At 42.1% G+C, this 18,273-nt stretch overlaps 2 protein-coding genes across 2 annotated transcripts; one reads left to right on the top strand and one right to left on the bottom strand.

Annotated features, from left to right (window-relative positions):
- Positions 1 to 328: 328 nt before the first annotated feature.
- Positions 329 to 12,052, top strand: hspb8 (heat shock protein b8). The gene is made up of 3 exons (XM_072432529.1): positions 329 to 976; positions 3,325 to 3,388; positions 11,249 to 12,052. The coding sequence occupies exons 1-3, from the start codon at positions 559 to 561 to the stop codon at positions 11,421 to 11,423; spliced, it is 657 nt and encodes a 218-aa protein (XP_072288630.1). The 5' UTR covers positions 329 to 558; the 3' UTR covers positions 11,424 to 12,052.
- Positions 12,053 to 14,228: 2,176 nt separating this feature from the next.
- Positions 14,229 to 17,879, bottom strand: LOC140347161 (heat shock protein beta-1-like). Its single transcript, XM_072433507.1, has 4 exons — positions 17,426 to 17,879; positions 16,476 to 16,539; positions 14,682 to 14,802; positions 14,229 to 14,502 (listed from the first exon to the last, which is right to left on the bottom strand). Exons 1-4 carry the CDS (start codon positions 17,766 to 17,768, stop codon positions 14,323 to 14,325), a joined length of 708 nt encoding a protein of 235 aa, XP_072289608.1. The 5' UTR covers positions 17,769 to 17,879; the 3' UTR covers positions 14,229 to 14,322.
- Positions 17,880 to 18,273: the final 394 nt, after the last annotated feature.

Raw genomic sequence — 18,273 nt, forward strand, 5'->3', positions numbered from 1 at the left:
CAATGCAGTTTTAAGATCATATCCAAGCATTGTCTGTTGCAGAAGTACTCACACTCACACTATAATTAATGTTGTTATAGCTGGGGCCACTATAACTATTGCATACAGATAACAATGGATGAGATGTGGGGGAAAAGTGTATAAAATGTACTTGGTAATTACGCACTAAAGTTGATTATGGTTCACTTTGTAATGCAATCCAAAAGCTCATTAATAATAAGTTAATTGACGCGTTTTACTGGGACAGAGAAGTTTGCAGTGAGTGGGAGGAGTCAGGGGGTCATGCTGTCATTGGTTATGAGTCAAGTCTTTTTGCGGTGCTGTGTCCCTCAGACAGGTCCATGTCCAGATCCATGTCCAGACCCATGTCCAGGTCCCTCTGCACCGTCACGACACTTGTTTCGACTCATCGTTCGGGAGATCTGCGCTGTATAAAAGAATAAAAGGACCAGAGGACGAGGCGCGCGTGAAGGTGATGCGCCTCCTCACGTCTCCCAGGACGTAGACGTTTCCAAAGTTCGTGCTGTTGCGTTCACTTTGTTCTGACACTTTTGAGCCATGGCTGAGGGAGACTACTACACCATGGGGAGCCGTCAGCGCTTTCCCCGGGACCCTTTCAGCGAGTCCCCGTTCCGGGAGCAGTCCCCGTTCCGGGACCAGTCTCTCGCGTCCCGCTTCATGAACGAGGACTTCGGGATGTCTCCGTTCCCCGATGACCTGGCCATGGACTGGCCTGGCTGGGCACGGCCCGGCCGCCTCAGCACGCACATAGGACCGATGCCTTTTAGTGGCCCTTTACGCACAGGTTTCCCCGCGGGAGGCCCCACGCTCTACACCAGCAGGTACGGGGAGCCCTCGTCACATAACGCGCCCGCCACAACCAACGGAGAGCCGTGGAAGGTGTGCGTGAATGTGCACAGCTTCAAGCCAGAGGAGCTGCACATCAGGACCAGAGACGGCTTTGTGGAGGTGTCAGGTGAGTGCGTGAGGCCCGCGGGTCCCCTGGGGTCATGGGGCCTTCAAACCTTTATGAACCACCTGTTTGTGTCACGGGACCAGTTCACCCCAATGTCCAAATATAACATGGACAATCTAACTGCAGGCCACAGTCAAAAACTCTAACAGGCCTGTTATATTAAACTATAGACATCCTTAAGTCATTTAAGCTTCAACAGTCATGTCTCTGTTGTTATGACAACAACAGAAGGCAAAACGATGTTATAATCTGAACTAAAGCCAAGACACAAATACTAAAATAGTGCTCTGAACAACGTTGGCTTAATAATGTTAAAAGAAAAAGCAAACTAAAAGTGGGAGGACAAAATAGTTTAGACCTAAGTAGTTTTTTTTCAGTTTTTTGTGTTGTAAAAAAGCTTCCAGAAGTGTTTCTTGTCAGTAAATCACATAATCAAGTGCTAATGAAATGAATGATGTGCTGCCTGGAGAGTATTTGTCTCTAATCCTCGTCCTGCCTGGGCCTAGAAGAGCAGAACAGTCCTGACTGTGGCCACCAGGGCGGCGCTGGCTGTCCTGAGCTCTAACACCTGTCTCAGATTCCTGGAGACTCTCTCACTTGTCCCGGCGCTGCTTTTAGACTGCAGGCCTGTGGCAACAGTTCAGTGGCACCTCAAAGAGCCGAGAAGCTTCTGGAAACAGTTGTACACATCCAGCCTCTGCTCCTCCTGCCCCTCGTTGATCAGGGGCCAATTCTTCTAGGCCTCTGTGCGCCCGGTGAGACACATGGATTCCGGGGATACCCATCCTAAAAAGAGCCCCCAGAGCTCTTTATAGCCACATTGTTGATCTGCCAGTTGGGTCGTTCCATCAGCCTCCGCCACAGCAGTTGGAGAGCTGTTCTAAAAGTGGGTCTGCCCCAGTGGCCTCAGGGCTCACAACTCTCCAAAGCACAGAGCTCAGTTTTATCAGATCACTACGGCACAGACGGCGGATACATATTTAGATTTGCTTTGTTTGCATTGGCTCCTCTCTCCTGGGCTTATACCACTGTTAATGCTTTACCCAAAAACAGTTATTCTCTGCTTCCTCCAGTGCGATCTGTTATAACTGTTCTATAGTGTATGTTATGCCTCTTGGACAACATGTAGGTCAATGTTCCTATAGTGATCAACCAGGGTTCATAGCAGAAATCTGACACTAGAGAGAGAGAAAAAGCAGTACAAAGTTGCACAATGGCCCGTGAGATTGCATTCATCTCTTTGGGTTCATTACATTACGTCTCAGGAATCTGGCACATATGTCATAAGACGCCACACCTCAGTTATTTCTGAAATATCTGTGGACAAAGCGTAATCAGGGGAAAGTTGTCACAAAGACGAGACAGTCATGGCTGTGGTCTCACGCGTGTCACGCCCGAGTGTCCGTAAACGTCTCTCTCTCGGTGTAGGATGGCACAGGGAGTCAGAGGTCTGTGACATTTACCGGCCCCTGAGCAGCTGCAGCACGCTGGAGATACAGGGTTAACCAAAGCTGTTCCTCGAAGGTTACGCAGATATGTCTGGGTCATTCCTGGGGGGGAAAACAGAGTCAAAATACTTTTAAATCATTTCGACATTGTAATGAAAACATGTTGCACAGCTTATGATGAAATGTTTGGCATCTCCACCCTTTTTGTCTTGCGTCAGTGGGGAAAAAAATGTTTAGTTTTCCATTTATTTGATCAGCCTTCTGTGGATGTTGACGGAAAGTTTATGAAAGTTTGGATACACCTGTTTCCTTTAGATAGGGCCTCACACCACCTGCAGGGGGAAATAATCATTTGGGCAAAACATACAGGGAGGAAAGTAAGTATTTGAACACCCTGTGACTACATTTTTAGTAGTTAATTATCATTCTGATTAGGGATGGAGAGAGATAACATCGCCTCAAAGATTGTGCACGCATGAGGAAGAGGGTTTTGTGAAATGTGTGCACAGTTGCACAATGAAAGGGTTAAACACTGGTGAGTTACACATTTTAAGAAGCCATAGTTCCTCAAAGTACATCAACAGCAAATATTCAAAAATAGAATAAGTCAAACATTGTGAACTGGATCGCTCTGTTTACTTCTTCAAAATGATGTCCGAGGATCATGTCTCATCATGTGGGAATTATGTCCCGTCCATCACACCACGCCCAGAATTACGATATTATGCTGCAGCAAACTAGAAAGTTACTATTCTGATCTGACAACATTGAATATTATGAGTTCTGTGCTGCTGTGGCCGAGTGGATAGCACATATACCATATACACTGTCTACGGGCCAATTTATTCATCTATGTATATGTCATAATACGAGATATTCACTGTGTTTCTTTTCCAACAGGGAAACATGAAGAAAAACAGGAAGAAGGAGGCATCGTGACAAAGAACTTTACCAAGAAAATACAGTGAGTATCCTGTAGAGTTTGGGTTACACATCTGTAACAGGAACGGCACATGTCCCTTTGTATTTCCTCTACATCTCTTCTCCAATACAAACAGAATCGTTTCATTATGACTGCATTCATAAAGATCGACCGCCATAGTTAATGCTTGTAATATATAATTCATAAGCCTGACGTTGTGCCGGCTTTGGGCCCCGTGCACTCTTTGTCTCTTCACGCGCCACATAGGAGCCTTTTAATTGGCCGATGAATGCCTCAAACGGTTGGAGTTAATCACTGGTGCGAAGCTCGAGTCTCCGGCGCGCCACTTCATTTGTGCCGCGTTTTTCTGTTGCTAATTAGTGCGCCGTTGTGCGAGCTCGACACAGTTCAGATCACAATCCTTTTAATTGGTAGAAACGGCCCGCGCGTCCCATCCGAGCGCAACCTGACGCCGATGACGGGCGAGTGCGCGGAGACGGAGGGGGAGGAGAGGGATCACGTATAAATAACTGGCCTCGATACACAAATCCGCTGCCACAGGAGAGATAGCGACCGCTGTCATTATTCCTTTTTGTCTGATGGGAAATTATCGTTTAAACGAGGCTGTCGCTTTCGCACGGTCAACGAGCTGTTTATGCTTCTGTTCAGTTATAATGGCAGTGCGCAGGGTCACAGCCGATATGAGATGGTGGCTCGGACTGTGAAGGAGCCGTCTTTAAAGTCCTGCTTAAACCGACTGCGTGCTCAGGCTGTACTAATACTTCATACTCAGGCTGTACTAATACTTCATACTCAGGCTGTACTAATACTTCATACTCAGGCTGTACTAATACTTCAGGTCAATGGTGTCGTAATCAACCACTTTTGTATAAGTCTTCTAATTATTGGATCAGGATTATGATGAATGGTGTATGTGGACCACAACAGGAAGGAAAAAGCATAGAATGAGTTCACTGGAGCTTTGGAGGTGACTGGACAGTTTAATGTGCTTTTTCACTTCCGAGGATGCGGGCGACGCCTTCTCTCATACAAAGTAGTTTTGGTGCAAGATTCTTAAAGTTTTGAGAGCTTTTGCCAACGCCTGGCTGACCCCCCTTGTATAGACGATTAATCGATGCAAAGGGCCCAAGAACACAGCCCTACTTTATACTGGTGTTGTGTCCTTGGGCAAGGAGAGACAACACACATAATGAACAGTGTACATGTAAATATATAAAGATTAAAGCGTGGCTAATCTTCAGTCCCTTGACCTGTTGGTCAAAGTACTGGGCAAAACAGCACTAGGTCACACAGCCCCACATTCAGTCCACATATCAAATAAGATAACAGTTCATTTGGAGTTAAACCAACAATAAAAGTATGCTCATTGTAACGTATTTGACCTTCCAAGAACCATTTTTTGAGCTGCAGTGTTGACAGCGCTCTGACATGAGCCGCTCTGTGTTTAGGCCTGACACGCTCAGTAAGCTAACGATAGTTGTCCAAAAACACTTTGTCTGAACGGCACAGAACGATCGCCTCCTGAACCTTCTATTGTTGAATTTCTTTTTCAAATTCCTTTAAAGGAGGGGGAGCAATGTAATTTAACATTTTGCACACTAGTATAAAATCAGCATGTTTAATCGTGTTGTCCCACTTGGGAAATTTGTGTTTGTCAAGGATTCTGCAGTGATGAATAATGATGGGCTTTTTTATGGATGGTTTCAACTGAAGTTCTGTTAGTCAAAGTCCTGCTTGTAATGCAGTAATGTAGATGGGATAAGATCAGTGAGTTTGAATAGATAATTACAGAGTTTGTGGTTAGAAATTTGAAATGCTATGTATGAATGTGAGTCTATGTTCGGGGCAGTCGAGTCCTAAGTTAGTGAGTTGAGTAAAAACGTCCGTCACAACTAATAATGAGCTCAAATGTGGACAACAGAACTTTGTAGAGAAAAACAAGTATTGCAATCCAGACTAGGTCCTAGGAGGATATAGTTTGTAACCCAAAAACAGCAGTATAGTTGTGGGTGCAGCTCGGTGTACATACATGTATCTCCAGTATGGTCGCTGCAATATAACATCAAATATTACAATGTTTATGCAGCTGGAGGACACAGACCAGCAGATCGCCAAGTAGTGTTGTTACATTGTAATTATTAACACACAAACACTGGGATGGATGTTCTGCTCCATGCAAGCTTGGGTTGGAATATGTAAATTATTATCCAAGTGTGATGTTGTGAAGCGCTTTCGGGAGCAAAGGTAGCGCTCGAACGGGAGGTCACGCACGCGCCCGAATGCACAATTATCCTCGTTACAACCGCTCTGTGCGTGTGCGCGCGTGATTGAAGCTGTGTCCACTCCGCGTCTCGTCCGTTTCTGCTCGAGGGAAAATCATATTGGAGAGCTTGTTGGCAGCTGCACAAAATCAATGTGTGAGATAAAATGTGCAGGTGGTAATAAATAAACTGAGACGGACAGATAAGGTTGCTGCCCCTGGTCCTACAAAACGGAACAGCGACTGCGAGTGACTTTTACAGAAAGAAAGACTCCAACCGGCTCTTGGAACGATGGAGCAGGAAGTGGACTTTGAAGTGGAAACGCTCACAAAGTCATGAATAGTTTAGATGTATGTCTGTGTAGGCTGGTGGTGATGTACTGGTAGTGTCGTGGCAATGGTTAAATAGTCTGCTGCGTTTCAAAGAAGTGTGCTGCGCGTACACACCAGCATTCTTCGTAGCTAAAGGCATTCTGCATCGACGCCCTGATGACGTCAGCTTAAACCTCTCACACAGAGGATCCTCAGCCTCTCTCTGGTGCATCCTGTACACAGCCAACCGGGAAAGACACTCAATGTGTTTCTTTGCCAATTATCTCACAAGCATCTGTTCAACTTGTTCTTGTTAGTCACTGTCACATGACCAAACTGTGATGTTAAAAACTATAACGCTTTCAGTCGAGCTGATATAAACTCTTTGCAGAATATGTGCGCTCAGTCCAAAGAGTTTTCTGATCAGGCTGAGCAAAATAATATGTCTGTTTGCCGTAACCCGACCGACCCGGTGTGAAACTAGCCGACTGAAATTCTTTTATCAGCATTTTGTTGAACAAACATCATATTCTTTTATTTTTCAATTATTTCGCCGACTCACCGACTGGACTTTCCTAAACCACCGTGTCGAACACATCTATCACGCTTGTTATCCTATTTTTCATCTTTATGGCAAAGGTAACGTTCTGAGCCATAGTCAGTCCCCCACATGTGTCTATAACGAAACAGAATACGGGTAAATGACGACAAATTGCCTTTAACAAAAGTGTAGTGCCTCAGTCGGCGCCACTGACGTGTCCATAGGACATGCCAGGCTCTGTCAGAGTGTTTTACGCAATGCATTCTGGGATTGACACACGCCCAGTAGCGTCATCACAACAAACATGGCGGCGCCCGTGTCCCCCGCATGTTCCCCCCGCTCGCCTTCGCTACCAAAATAAAGGATAGCGGCGTACAAAAGGTCGATTGAAATGTCTTAAAATCGTGAGATTTAGTCTCCCAATCGGGTTGATAGAGACGTTTTCCGTCATTGACTGTTGAAGCCTGACCCCTGGTGGTCCCTCCGACTCAAAAAATGGCAAAATGTTGATCTTTTTTTTTGCCTTCAAAGTAAAAAAAATAAGAATTTGCCTACCGTCCGAGCCACTTGAAAAATGTTGACTCGGGTTACAGCAAACAGACAATTTATTTGGGGTAGCCTCGTATAAAGTCTTATTTTTTATAGACCTCATCTGCATTTTGTGTGAAGTTTATCTTGTCATCAATATACGTTTCCAGGTACTTGAAGCTACTCGCAACTCCAGGAATAATGAAAAACACAACCATTTTCTTTAGACAATGGATGTAAATGTCAGTACAAGAAGTATTTTTTTTAATTTACTATTATGTATGATATACATGGATCATTCCAAAGTTATTTAGAAACATTCCTGTTTTTTCCCCTTTTCAGTGTTTTGGCAAAATGTTTCAATAACTTGGTGACTTGTAAAGTTTCAGAAACCGATTTGAAATAAAATGATGTGTCTTGTGCTTATTACTCAGCACATACTGTAGCTCCGAGCCAGGTTTAGAGCATTTAATATCATTTTTCTTTCTGAATCGCAATGGGGAAAAATGAATATAAATGTTCTGTCTGGACCGAGCGGTGGGCGGTCACTGCTGAGCTCCACGGGGGTGGGACGAGACACAACTCCCAATAAGATGAGACACGAGATTGGCATAAGATTTGTCCTACTCAAAATAAATTGTCCTTTTAGCATGATTTAATTTCCTCTTTTTGTTTCCGTCTTTGTAGCGCTGTGTTTAAGAACTACGGCTTTTTAAGAGGTGCAACTTGCCAGCTTTAACCTGTTTTAGGGATGCAGGAGCCCTGTAGTAAAGGGTGAAATATAACTTTTATCATTTGAGCATCTAGAAGTCTGCATTCCCTTTGCTACTGTTTATTGCAGCCTCTAAATCTTTTCAATAACGTTGGTCTCGTATCCAATTAATCCACCTGACCTCCTCCTCACACCACAACCACAACGTGCAACCATCTATTCCAATGGTCACTGGAATATATATTGAATTTAGTGCGATGCCTCAGTTTGGAAGATGCAGTAGTCATATCGTTGTTCAGTAACTGTTCTCCTCTCTATAACCCCGCTGTGATATTGTATTTGTCCACACATAAATAAGACTTGACCTTTTTCTCCAGGGTGCAGCGTCCATGTTCTTGCTCAATAGACTCGGAAGTGTGTGGTTGTGTGTGTGTGTGTGTGTGTGTGTCTCGGAGGGGCAGAGGGTCCACAGCGCAGGGCGTTCTCTAATTAAACCAGTGTCTGCCTGAAGAAACAAGGCCAGGTCAGACTGATGTTTATATTAACTCACAAAGACACATGGCTGCTCACACAAAGCCCGCTGCACAGCCTTATATGGTCGAGCTGTCGGAGCAGGAAGAGTGTTACTGAAATTATTATTACCTCTGTGGTTATGTAGTCTTTTGAAATGTAACTTGGATTTTTATGTGACGGGTAAATTACAGTTGGTACATGATGTAATCGGGTTGAAACTTAAATCCACACGAGTCCATGAAAACGAGTTCATGCTACATTACTCCTTTCCAAAATCTACATTACTCCTTTTAAATGCCTACTTACAACGTCATACCCGACAAAAGACATTTTCTTGTTTAATATTAGTCTTTTATTTAAAACGCAACTATTTAAGCATTCTTATGTTAACTGAAATGATCAATATTGGGGGAAAAACACTTAAGGGGAAAGAAATTCAACTGGAAAAATGTATCACTGCGTTTTATCACACCATGACCATGAAAAATGTGTTTTGTGATTGTCTGTTCATAAATATTGGGTTGAGATTACTAAAGCACTACTATTTTATACATCTGGGACATAAAACTCCTGCATCAAAACCAATAGATGGATATTTGAATGTACTTTTGGCAGCAGGAAACAAATCTCTCAAAGTAACAGATGAGAATGAACTGTCATGGACATTTCAATTACAATTAAATTATGATTAAATATGAACTTATTTACCAATCCCTGCTTGAAGTGGGACAATATCTTAGACCACACTTGTTTGTCCCCTATTTTGGAGCACAGAAAGGCCCGGTTTGGCCCAGGAGTTTAATACACAACCATCTTGCTGCGAGACAAAAGTGCTAACCATTCTGCCACTGTGCCGCCAATATGTTATTTCTCCAAAACCAAAATGTAAATTGAAATAAAAAAAGAAAGCCACTAAATGTTCCAGGACAGATTTAGTCAAAAACAGCTTCAAAAGAGACTCTTAAAATGCCTTCTTTAAAAATATGAAAGCCGTGGGCATTCTGCGATAATTAAGCTCCAATCCGACCCAAAAGACGCGCTCCCATTCCCAACAATAGTGTCTGCTAAAGCGGATCAACATGTTCATTTCTGGCTGGTGTCCATCAAAACACCGTAAATCCTGCAAGCTGCAAGTTTGGGAAGCCAATTATCACAAAGCGGCTGTGGAAAATAGGACACATTCTGTCCAAAAAAGTGACAGAAAAGAGGAGGGAAATGCCTAATGTCGGGTAATCGCTTGTGCGTGTGACTGGTAGCACAGGCACAGATGGAGGTACAGGTGTGCGACTTGTGAACGGCAGACCGTCTTTAATTGGATGCACAGCCTATACCTCCGTTATTCCTCTGCTTTTTGCCCACGTTTGTGACTGAAAGCACCATCTTCTGGGTGTGAAAAGAGCTGTGATAATTGTGCAAAGAAGCAAGCAGAATAGTTTTTGTTGCAGTCAAAATATAACCGCTATTACAACACTGGATTATCTCTCCTGGTATTGAAAGAGTGTCTTGCACCAAACTTTGCTAAATGCCAGAGTGCAGCCTGACCAGGGAGTGGAAACGAGCTCCACTGTCTTCAGGCAGTTCGCGCTCTCGCTCCCCTGATTCTGTTCCTCCCACTTGTGCTTTTTTAACATGCTCTAAGCACACACAAGTACCCGAGTATTCCGCCAACTAAACTTTTGTTTTTCTCCATCTTAAATCCTCACAATTTCTCTGAGGACCGAGTTCACGAAAGTACATCTGATCTGAGCCGTACAGTTAAGAAAATACAGCATTTCAGGTGCCGTATAAAGTTTTTTTTTGTGCATCCTAAAGCTAGTGTTCTTAGATTTTATTGCTGAGATAGAATAGAGTTTTGGTCACGTAAATTATTAGTTTGCCTGGAAACTGAGTCTGTTTTTGTCCCAATAATTCTGTAAAAAGCACTGGCTTCTGAGTAGATTAGATTGCATAAAGTTGAGTGGTAATGTTAAAGTGCGTAGTACATGTCGAGCTCGTACTCATAATTTCAACTGAACATTCTGGCACAATTTACAACAAACTATATAATACTATTTTTAAAGGTTTTTTCATACATTTCCATTTGTCCAATAATAATGTCTGTGACACTAGATGAGTCTTAGCACAGATTACAACACGATTGCTTGGTAACAGTTATGGAGTTTCCCAATGTGTTATAATTTACATTTTAGAGGTAAAATTATAAACCTAAACATTTGTCAAACTGGGATAACATTTTTAGCTAAATCTTACATATAATTATCTTAACTGTGTTTTAGTCAAATGAGTCATCCAACCTGTCATGGGCTCTTTTAATATGAATATTGCATATGCTTAAACTCCGTATGACAGGTTTTAGGATATTTTTTGACTTTCGTTGGTGTATTTATACCTGTTGTACATTACATTATACATACATTATAGTTTTACCCCAATCAATTCGATACTTGTGGAGAAAATGTGGACAAATCTGTAGAAAATGACAGGAAGTTACATCACACTAGGGACAGTATTATAAGTATTTAATCAAGTATTATGCAGAATTTACACACCCAAAAAAAACAGCTTTTGACTAAACATGATAATAGATCGATAAACTAAAGTTGCTCTCATAGTTTTATTCGTCAAATAAAAATAAATGTGACATTAGATGAGTTTTTGTCCAGTGTTTGCAGGTTTATTTCCTACTTTGACGTCAATTACAAACAGGAAGTGAAATTATGAACTTAAACATTGTGCTATTCTGTTATAAATTTTGATCATTTTTAGCAAAATTCAAAATATATTTATATTAACTGCATTTTAGTTCAATGAGTAGTCCAACCTGTCAGAGGCACTTAAACTAACAGTATTTGTTCTATGGCTAGTTAAGTCAGCTTAGCAGTCGCCTGTGAAAGGACTGGAACAAAGACTTAATTATGTCTTTTTTCTGAAAGAAAAACACAAAAACACAAATTCTGCTGAGTGAGTCCGGTGTGGAAATGCTCGACGGTAAAGAAACACCTTTTGTTTCCGCAGAATCCCCATTGACGTGGACCCGGTGACGGTGTTTGCCTCCTTGTCTCCAGAGGGCGTGCTCATCATCGAGGCGCGGCAGACTCCTCCCTATCACCTCTTCAGCAACGAGGACCTGCTGCCCGGGGACACGGAGCACCCCGAGGACCCCCCACTTCCAGACCCACCCATGGTTTAACTGCTAACACAGCAACAGGCCAAAGCAGTCCGCATAGTGTCACACTAAAGTTTAATATTTTCAGACACACGTTATTTTAGAGCGACTTTAGCCCATTTTGTGAAGTGCAAGAATACTCAAGTGCTCTTGTTACAATTAGAGGGATGTACTATGCCAAGGCTAGTTCACAAAATAATGTCCTTTATCAAAGTTTTCTATCGTCTAATATGCAATTTTTGTCTTACTTGGAAATTCTAATGTATTTTTCGTGTGTAGTTTTGCTACCGTACATTTAAATAATACTCGATTTTTATCAAGCAGAACACAAATATACAATGTAATTTCCTCTAGTACCGCATTATTTAATGAAACCACTCATGATTTGTTTGTTACAAGTCATTACTTTGTGTATTTATATCAGAAATATATTTTCTGAGACTGATGATTGCACAGCAAGAAAATAAGTGGCTATTTCAAATATAATATAATCTTAAAATATTAAGATAATTTAGTCTGTATGTCATTGAAAAATCTCCCCCACAGTGCCTTTATGTCCTGTGTCGCGTTATTGACACACACGCAGACACACAGAGACACACACACACACACACACACACAGATACACACACACACACACACACACACACACACTACATAAATACATGATACTGGCTGTGTTGTAAATGGATATAAATCTAAGTGTTTGTTCAAATAAAGCCTCCTCCAATTAGCACCGTTTTCAAAGCTGTTTCCTGAGTTTGGCAACAAGCTAGAATTGTCTTGTTTCTATCTACTACACAAAAATCAATAAATGAATGATTATTATTGTCAATTGTTTTTCTTGTGGTGATTGGTTTCAACAGTCTTTGAAGTGATTGCACTTGATGGTCCCTGCTGTGATTCCTGGAGCCTTTTCTGTTTCTGGATCGTTTCATCATCCCAGAAACGCAAAACCTCTTTCAAAAGCTCGAGATCAATGCGCACAACACGTTTCCTTATGAAGACGGTCAATTGTGTGGACTTTACAGAATCAAAGAGGGAAGCGCTTCAACCTGTCCATCTGAAGAGAGGAGAAGAGCTGCTGATTGGTCGGTTCATGCAGTCTTTAGTCCAGGGGCGTCCAAACTTTTTTTTACCAAGGGCCGCATTTTGAAACTTAAACGGGCAGAGGGCCACAAACAACTTGACAATGTCGAATTTGTTGAATGACAAAGTGAATCATTCGAAATTTTGCATTTGATGTAATTGCGATGAGCCTCCACACCTTTAATTAGACCTAGAACATTCATATTAGGTTGTATAACATCATTATGCCTGAATTTTCCCAATTTCACAGTAAAAAGTACTACTTTTTGTAATTTGGGCCGACATAGCAGGAAGCTGGAGGGCCAACAAAAATTGGTTTGAGGGCCGCATTTGGCCCCTGGGCCATAGTTTGGACATGCCTGCTTTAGAAATGTATTGGATTACATCAGAAAGAAGCATTTTTGGCATGAGTTAGTTTGTTATTTGGGAATAAGTTGTGAGTTTAATCTGCCTTTTTAAAAGCAAATGTTTACAAGACGTTTTCATTGCACTTTGGATCTGATATGTACAGTAGTTTTGAGACTTTTTTTTCCCTGCACAACGTTTAGTAGACTAATCAATGCACATGGCCTGTTTTTAATCAACAAAGAATTAATTTAATCAACAACAGCCCTAGAGAGAAGTTAGATTATGTTCTAAATGATAAAATAATCACCTTTTTGCCTAATTACATCAATTGTTGCTTTAAATAGAGTATATTATGGGCTCAAGCACACATTATTTAACAGCAATAAATGGTCTCATGTTTTGATCTGTCTTTTATATTAAACCTACTGGAGGCGACTGCATGACGGAGGAGACAATGGCCCCATTTGCCAACACATTTTATGTTGTGCTTTCTTTCATGTTGATGTCTTTGTTTTGGTGGTTGCAGCGCCGCCAGAATCCCCGTGCGTCTCTGTTTGATTGAGGGCCATGCCACACTTGGGCCTCATGCCAGGGTTATGGCCGGTCTGTGCTCTTATTGTTGGCTAACAGCAGGAACTGGGCAGCAGATTAACACGAGGCTTAGCGCGCATGTTGAATGGACCGAGCCCGTGGACGCCTGAACTGCCAATATGCTCCGAACGATGGAGAATTAATGGGTTTTCTTCCATTGTATGTTGTGTGATGCGAAATAACATAATCTTTTCCGGGTTGTGGAAGCAGAAGGGTCATTCGGAATGTCCAAACTGGATTCGCAACAATAAAAAGCCTCCATATTTTTGGTGGAATGGCGCCGTTTGATGTCTCACGTAAGCAACTGTACTTATTACTATGGGATGATCCGCACGGATGGAGGTTGCCATGGAAACAGTCCTGTTGGAGTAACGCCAGTCTGTCCAAAGGCGAGTTATATTCATGGACACGTTACTAATGCGAATGATAAGTTCATTACGTTGAGACCCTTGAACTAAAATAGAGTGATGTTTGCAGCTATAAGTCATTTCAAATTAAAAGTAATATGCAATGACTTATATAGTCTCTGCACAATATCCTAGGGCTGATTTCGATTCCACATTTACTTTTACTACATTTACTACATTTACGAATGTTGTTACTGCCATTTTAGAAGTTTCTAACACTCTGCTGCCAATAAAGTTTGACTAACTTGCCTTTAAGGGTGGAATACTATACTATACTACTATTCTTACTCACTCAAATAAAACACATTTTTGGGGGGATATTTTAGTGTGATTTTGCAGTGAAGAAAACGTTTATGAAAAAATGACCAACACAATTTGAGGTTTGCAAATGCCATAGTTTTAATTCAAGCGTACAACACTAGAATGCTTCATGTGAGACTCTGTTATGATATTGAACAAAGCAAGCTAACGCAGATAACTCAGTGTCTTTATAACATTTCTTTGCTAATTTCGCAGCCCTTGCACGCGTCGTTCCCCTCTTCTGATTGGGCGGTCTTCTCCTGCTCATCTTCATGGCATTCGGAACCCTCCTGGTCGCCGGGTACTGTCTTTTCTGGATCAGAGGAGTTTTGTGCCTCTTTCTGATCCTCTGATGGCTCCTCTTCCACCTACAATACAACATGCAGCAGTGTTTATCCAGTTTTCAAGTATTAGTATTTTAGACTGATAGTAATACTTGTTAACATTTATTTGGAGGCCATGTCATCTCTTGTATTCAGCCCTGCTCTCTCGTTAAACTCCACATCTAATGAACAGCTACTATAAAGCGCTTTCATGATGACTTTACCTTGATTGGTATGATAATGGCGGCAGGGACGGCGCGTGAAGTCACAGGAGCCTCGACAGTCAGGAGCCCATGGGCTGAAAGCGATGACACTATTTTGGTGAAATCTATCTCAGCTGGAAGCCTGTAAGTGAAGAAGGTGTCAACTAAGTTACTAATTATATAGTCTTAACATAACAAAGTCAGAGCATGCAACATCTAATTATCTAGCAGAGATAATTAGATGTTGTAGACAAGAGCCTCTATTGTTTAAAGAGCATCTATTGTTTAAACAGTATAGTTTCCATGTGTGGTACAGTACGTTCTTATTGTTAAATTGAATTCAAAGAGATGACTACAATTCACTTTTGTACGTAATAACAAATGAAGCCTGCGTAAATTCAGCCTGGGAGACCTAACTCCACCCATCTACGTCAAGGCCACCATGGAAGGACCCCTTTCCCAGCGCCATCATCACACTCAAGCGGGCGCCCGCCTGTCCGTCTGTGAGAGTCAGATCCCTCACTTCACCATGGACTCTCCCAGGTTTCTGCTCTTATCCCAAAGAGGTTATGCAGTTTTTCCTGGCCAAAGAAGGAGGGTGAAAGGTCAGGGGGCGTCTGCACCATGGCCCTCGCACCTGCTCCTCATCCCCAATCAACGCTCTAAAGTGACTCCTCCCCGCTCCCGATCAGCACCAGGCGGTCACATTTAAGCCTTCAGGCAGATGGCTCGGCCGCTCAAACCGTACTGCGACCCACCACCTCCCCAGCTCCTCCTCTACATTCCCCTCATCCTCTACCTTCTCTTCACATCTACCACCACCAGTCTCCAGGCTCCGGGGGGAGACATCTAATACAAATAGATCATGGAGTGCCCATGATTGCAACGTCTTCCGCTGGGGTCTGAGAATAAAGCTTGCTAAACAGTCCATTCTCGTGGTCTCTTTGTCTCTCCTGGGTGAAATATGGATGTGTGGTATATTGGTTCCAATACTGGTATTAGCTGATATCGACTGATTTTCACCAATATTGGTGTTGGAAAATTTAGTCAAGCCAATGTTTGACATTGATATTTTTTCTAATTCTTTTTAACCTCACATTTTTAGCCTAATACACTCAATAATATTATTATTGAGCGTATAAGGCTAAAAATATGGCTGTATGTTTACACATTACATGTAACACATTTTCAATATCACAGATAAATACATCCTGTTATTATTTATTTCTAAGATATTTTTTGTAATATTTTTTATTAAGTAACAACTGTAAACTGTGAGTAAGTCATACTAGTGACAATAGCTTTATGTCAACAAAATGAAAAAAAATTATGTTTCTTGCACCCGCCCTAGATATATTTCTGTCTACCAGATTGTGTGCTTTAGTTATTGCTCCAATTACATTAACAAATTATAATTCAGATATTTACTCTTAAAGTTACTCTTACTTGAGTAATAGTTTCCCCTTTTACTCTCCTTTTACTCTGTTACTCTACACACCTCTGGGATCTCTAACTACAAAATACTTGGCTTACTTCAATACAACATTTTGGAACTCTTTTTGCCATCCCTAAATGTGAAGAAAAGCTTTGTTGACAAAGCTGAAAGAATAAAAAGTGTGCTATATACGATACAGATCTGTTTAAAATGTTCACGATACGAAAAAACACAAACTATATGATCAATCAGAAAACACACATTTAAAGTTTTACAGTTTGTTTCCAGTTAGCTTGTTGAAGTAACTGACATCTTATCTATATATTTATGTACATTCTTCGCTAATCCATCTGTAGTTTATTGCCGTATGCTTTACTTACCTGTATTTTCTTGTAAAACATCTGGAAACAAACCCGTGCTCGTCCGGCCTCTCCTCGTGTTTCCCTAAGGACGGATTAGACTTTATGTAAGAAGCAACAAAACCAAAAGCACTCAACGCAATAATTAATTTCTGCCACAGAGCTGTGGTTTTTAATTTCCCGCAGCACATTATTTAAGCAGCCCTCTAATGTGGTGGTTACAATAACCTTTTATTCATTGGTGTTTTAGGGGGTCATTTTGTGAATTGAGAGAAAACTGTTTGGATAACTGTTTCATCAGCACAGGATATTACGCGTCAGTAGATGAAAACAGGGAGTTTATTAAGAGTACATTTATTGAGCAATCACTTCACAATTAGAGATACTTTAGAGGTATTCTACATAAAACCCATCTGTTAATGTAGCAGAGGCCATCGGTCAGGAAGAGTGCAAACCCAGACTGTCAGGAAGTCAAACCCAGACATTCTTGATGCGAGACATGAATGCCAGTAGCTAGAAGGCTAGAAGGCTAGAAGGCTAGAAGGCTAGGAGGCTAGGAGGCTAGGAGGCTAGAAGGCTAGAAGGCTAGGAGGCTAGAAGCTTCTGCATACATGTACCTTTGAGGGTTGTTTCCCAAAAATGTGTTTTTCTCCCATAGAGACATAAAGGTCAGCTCTTTAAGTGCTCACACTCACCAAACTTTACAATGTTGTACTTTACAAGATTTTGAGGAAAGGCACAGCAAGACATAAACCTGGCTCGACCCTCCCTCCCAAATATGTTCAATTTTGTCAGTTTTTACACACAATGCCTTACTTACTCTTTTGGGGACACAATACGTTTCAAACCATTGCTCCCCAGTGGATGGGCAGAGTGCTTAAATCACTATCCACAGAGGAGTAAATGAACAGTAGCTATGAAGAGCCAGCTTCATCCTCATTATAAACCACACAAGCGCGCAGCAAACATACCTCCGACTTGAAGAAACCCATTCTTCACACTCAACGATATCTCTGAGGGCGAGAAGTGCGACACATCCAGGCAGACCCTCCACTTGTGTTGCTCTGGACCAGCGCTGGGACCCAGGGACCCAGAGATGTGGGGCATGGACAGGAGCGCGGGACCGTACCCTGGCCAGTAACAGGACAGTCTCTCCAGCCAGTCTGATCCCCGGGGGCTTCCCAAATCCAGCAGTGGCAGCAGTCCAGCTTCCTGATTAAACGTTCGGCCGGACTCCCACCCTTTCCTCAGAGGGTACCAGGGACCAGCTGTGTCGTGCTCATCAGACAGCGCACTCTTGACCTGGTTGTTCATGTTGAAACACAAAGATGCACTGGTTTAAAACTTGAAATTACTTACTTTTGATTCAACGCTAACTTTTGGATCCTGCTCAAATTAGCAATTAAAATCGACTTGATGAGAGAGATAGGAGTGTGCTATAAAGACACAAGACTCTCCAGGGCTCCTTTATAAAGAGTTGAGTTTTTTAGCACTTATTAAGCACTCATACCGATCCCATGAGATGGAGTGTAAGCATGGGGTGATGGGTGCAGGGCTGCAACCTCTCGCTGCTCTGTAAAGCCAAGCACTACACTAATTAGAGGTATTTTTAACTTTTCAAACTACAATGGCAAATTGCAAATGTTTGGCTGTGGCTTCTGTTTGGACTGTTGCACTTATTACCAGCAGAGCGCTCCTCACACTTCCAAGTGAAGTCTATTCTCTCTTTGGTGACTGGACTGGCCTTGTCATGAGATCAAAACTCTTCCAAGCACGTAGTGGCACTGATGGCATGACTTTTTACATAACTATTATTACT

The sequence above is a fragment of the Eucyclogobius newberryi genome, unplaced genomic scaffold, assembly GCF_026437365.1.
Source record: "Eucyclogobius newberryi isolate DKJ021-1_F unplaced genomic scaffold, fEucNew1.0.hap1 SCAF_6, whole genome shotgun sequence".
Classification (NCBI taxonomy): Eukaryota; Metazoa; Chordata; class Actinopteri; order Gobiiformes; family Gobiidae; genus Eucyclogobius; species Eucyclogobius newberryi.

Coding starts and splice junctions, on each gene's coding strand:
- hspb8 (XM_072432529.1), top strand. CDS start 559: ATGGCTGAGGGAGACTACTACACCATGGGGAGCCGTCAGCGCTTTCCC. Junction 977..3,324: donor CGGCTTTGTGGAGGTGTCAG/GTGAGTGCGTGA, acceptor CTTTTCCAACAG/GGAAACATGAAGAAAAACAG. Junction 3,389..11,248: donor AACTTTACCAAGAAAATACA/GTGAGTATCCTG, acceptor TTGTTTCCGCAG/AATCCCCATTGACGTGGACC.
- LOC140347161 (XM_072433507.1), bottom strand. CDS start 17,768: ATGAACAACCAGGTCAAGAGTGCGCTGTCTGATGAGCACGACACAGCT. Junction 16,540..17,425: donor TGGGTTTCTTCAAGTCGGAG/GTATGTTTGCTG, acceptor ATCCGTCCTTAG/GGAAACACGAGGAGAGGCCG. Junction 14,803..16,475: donor TGTTTTACAAGAAAATACAG/GTAAGTAAAGCA, acceptor CTTCACTTACAG/GCTTCCAGCTGAGATAGATT.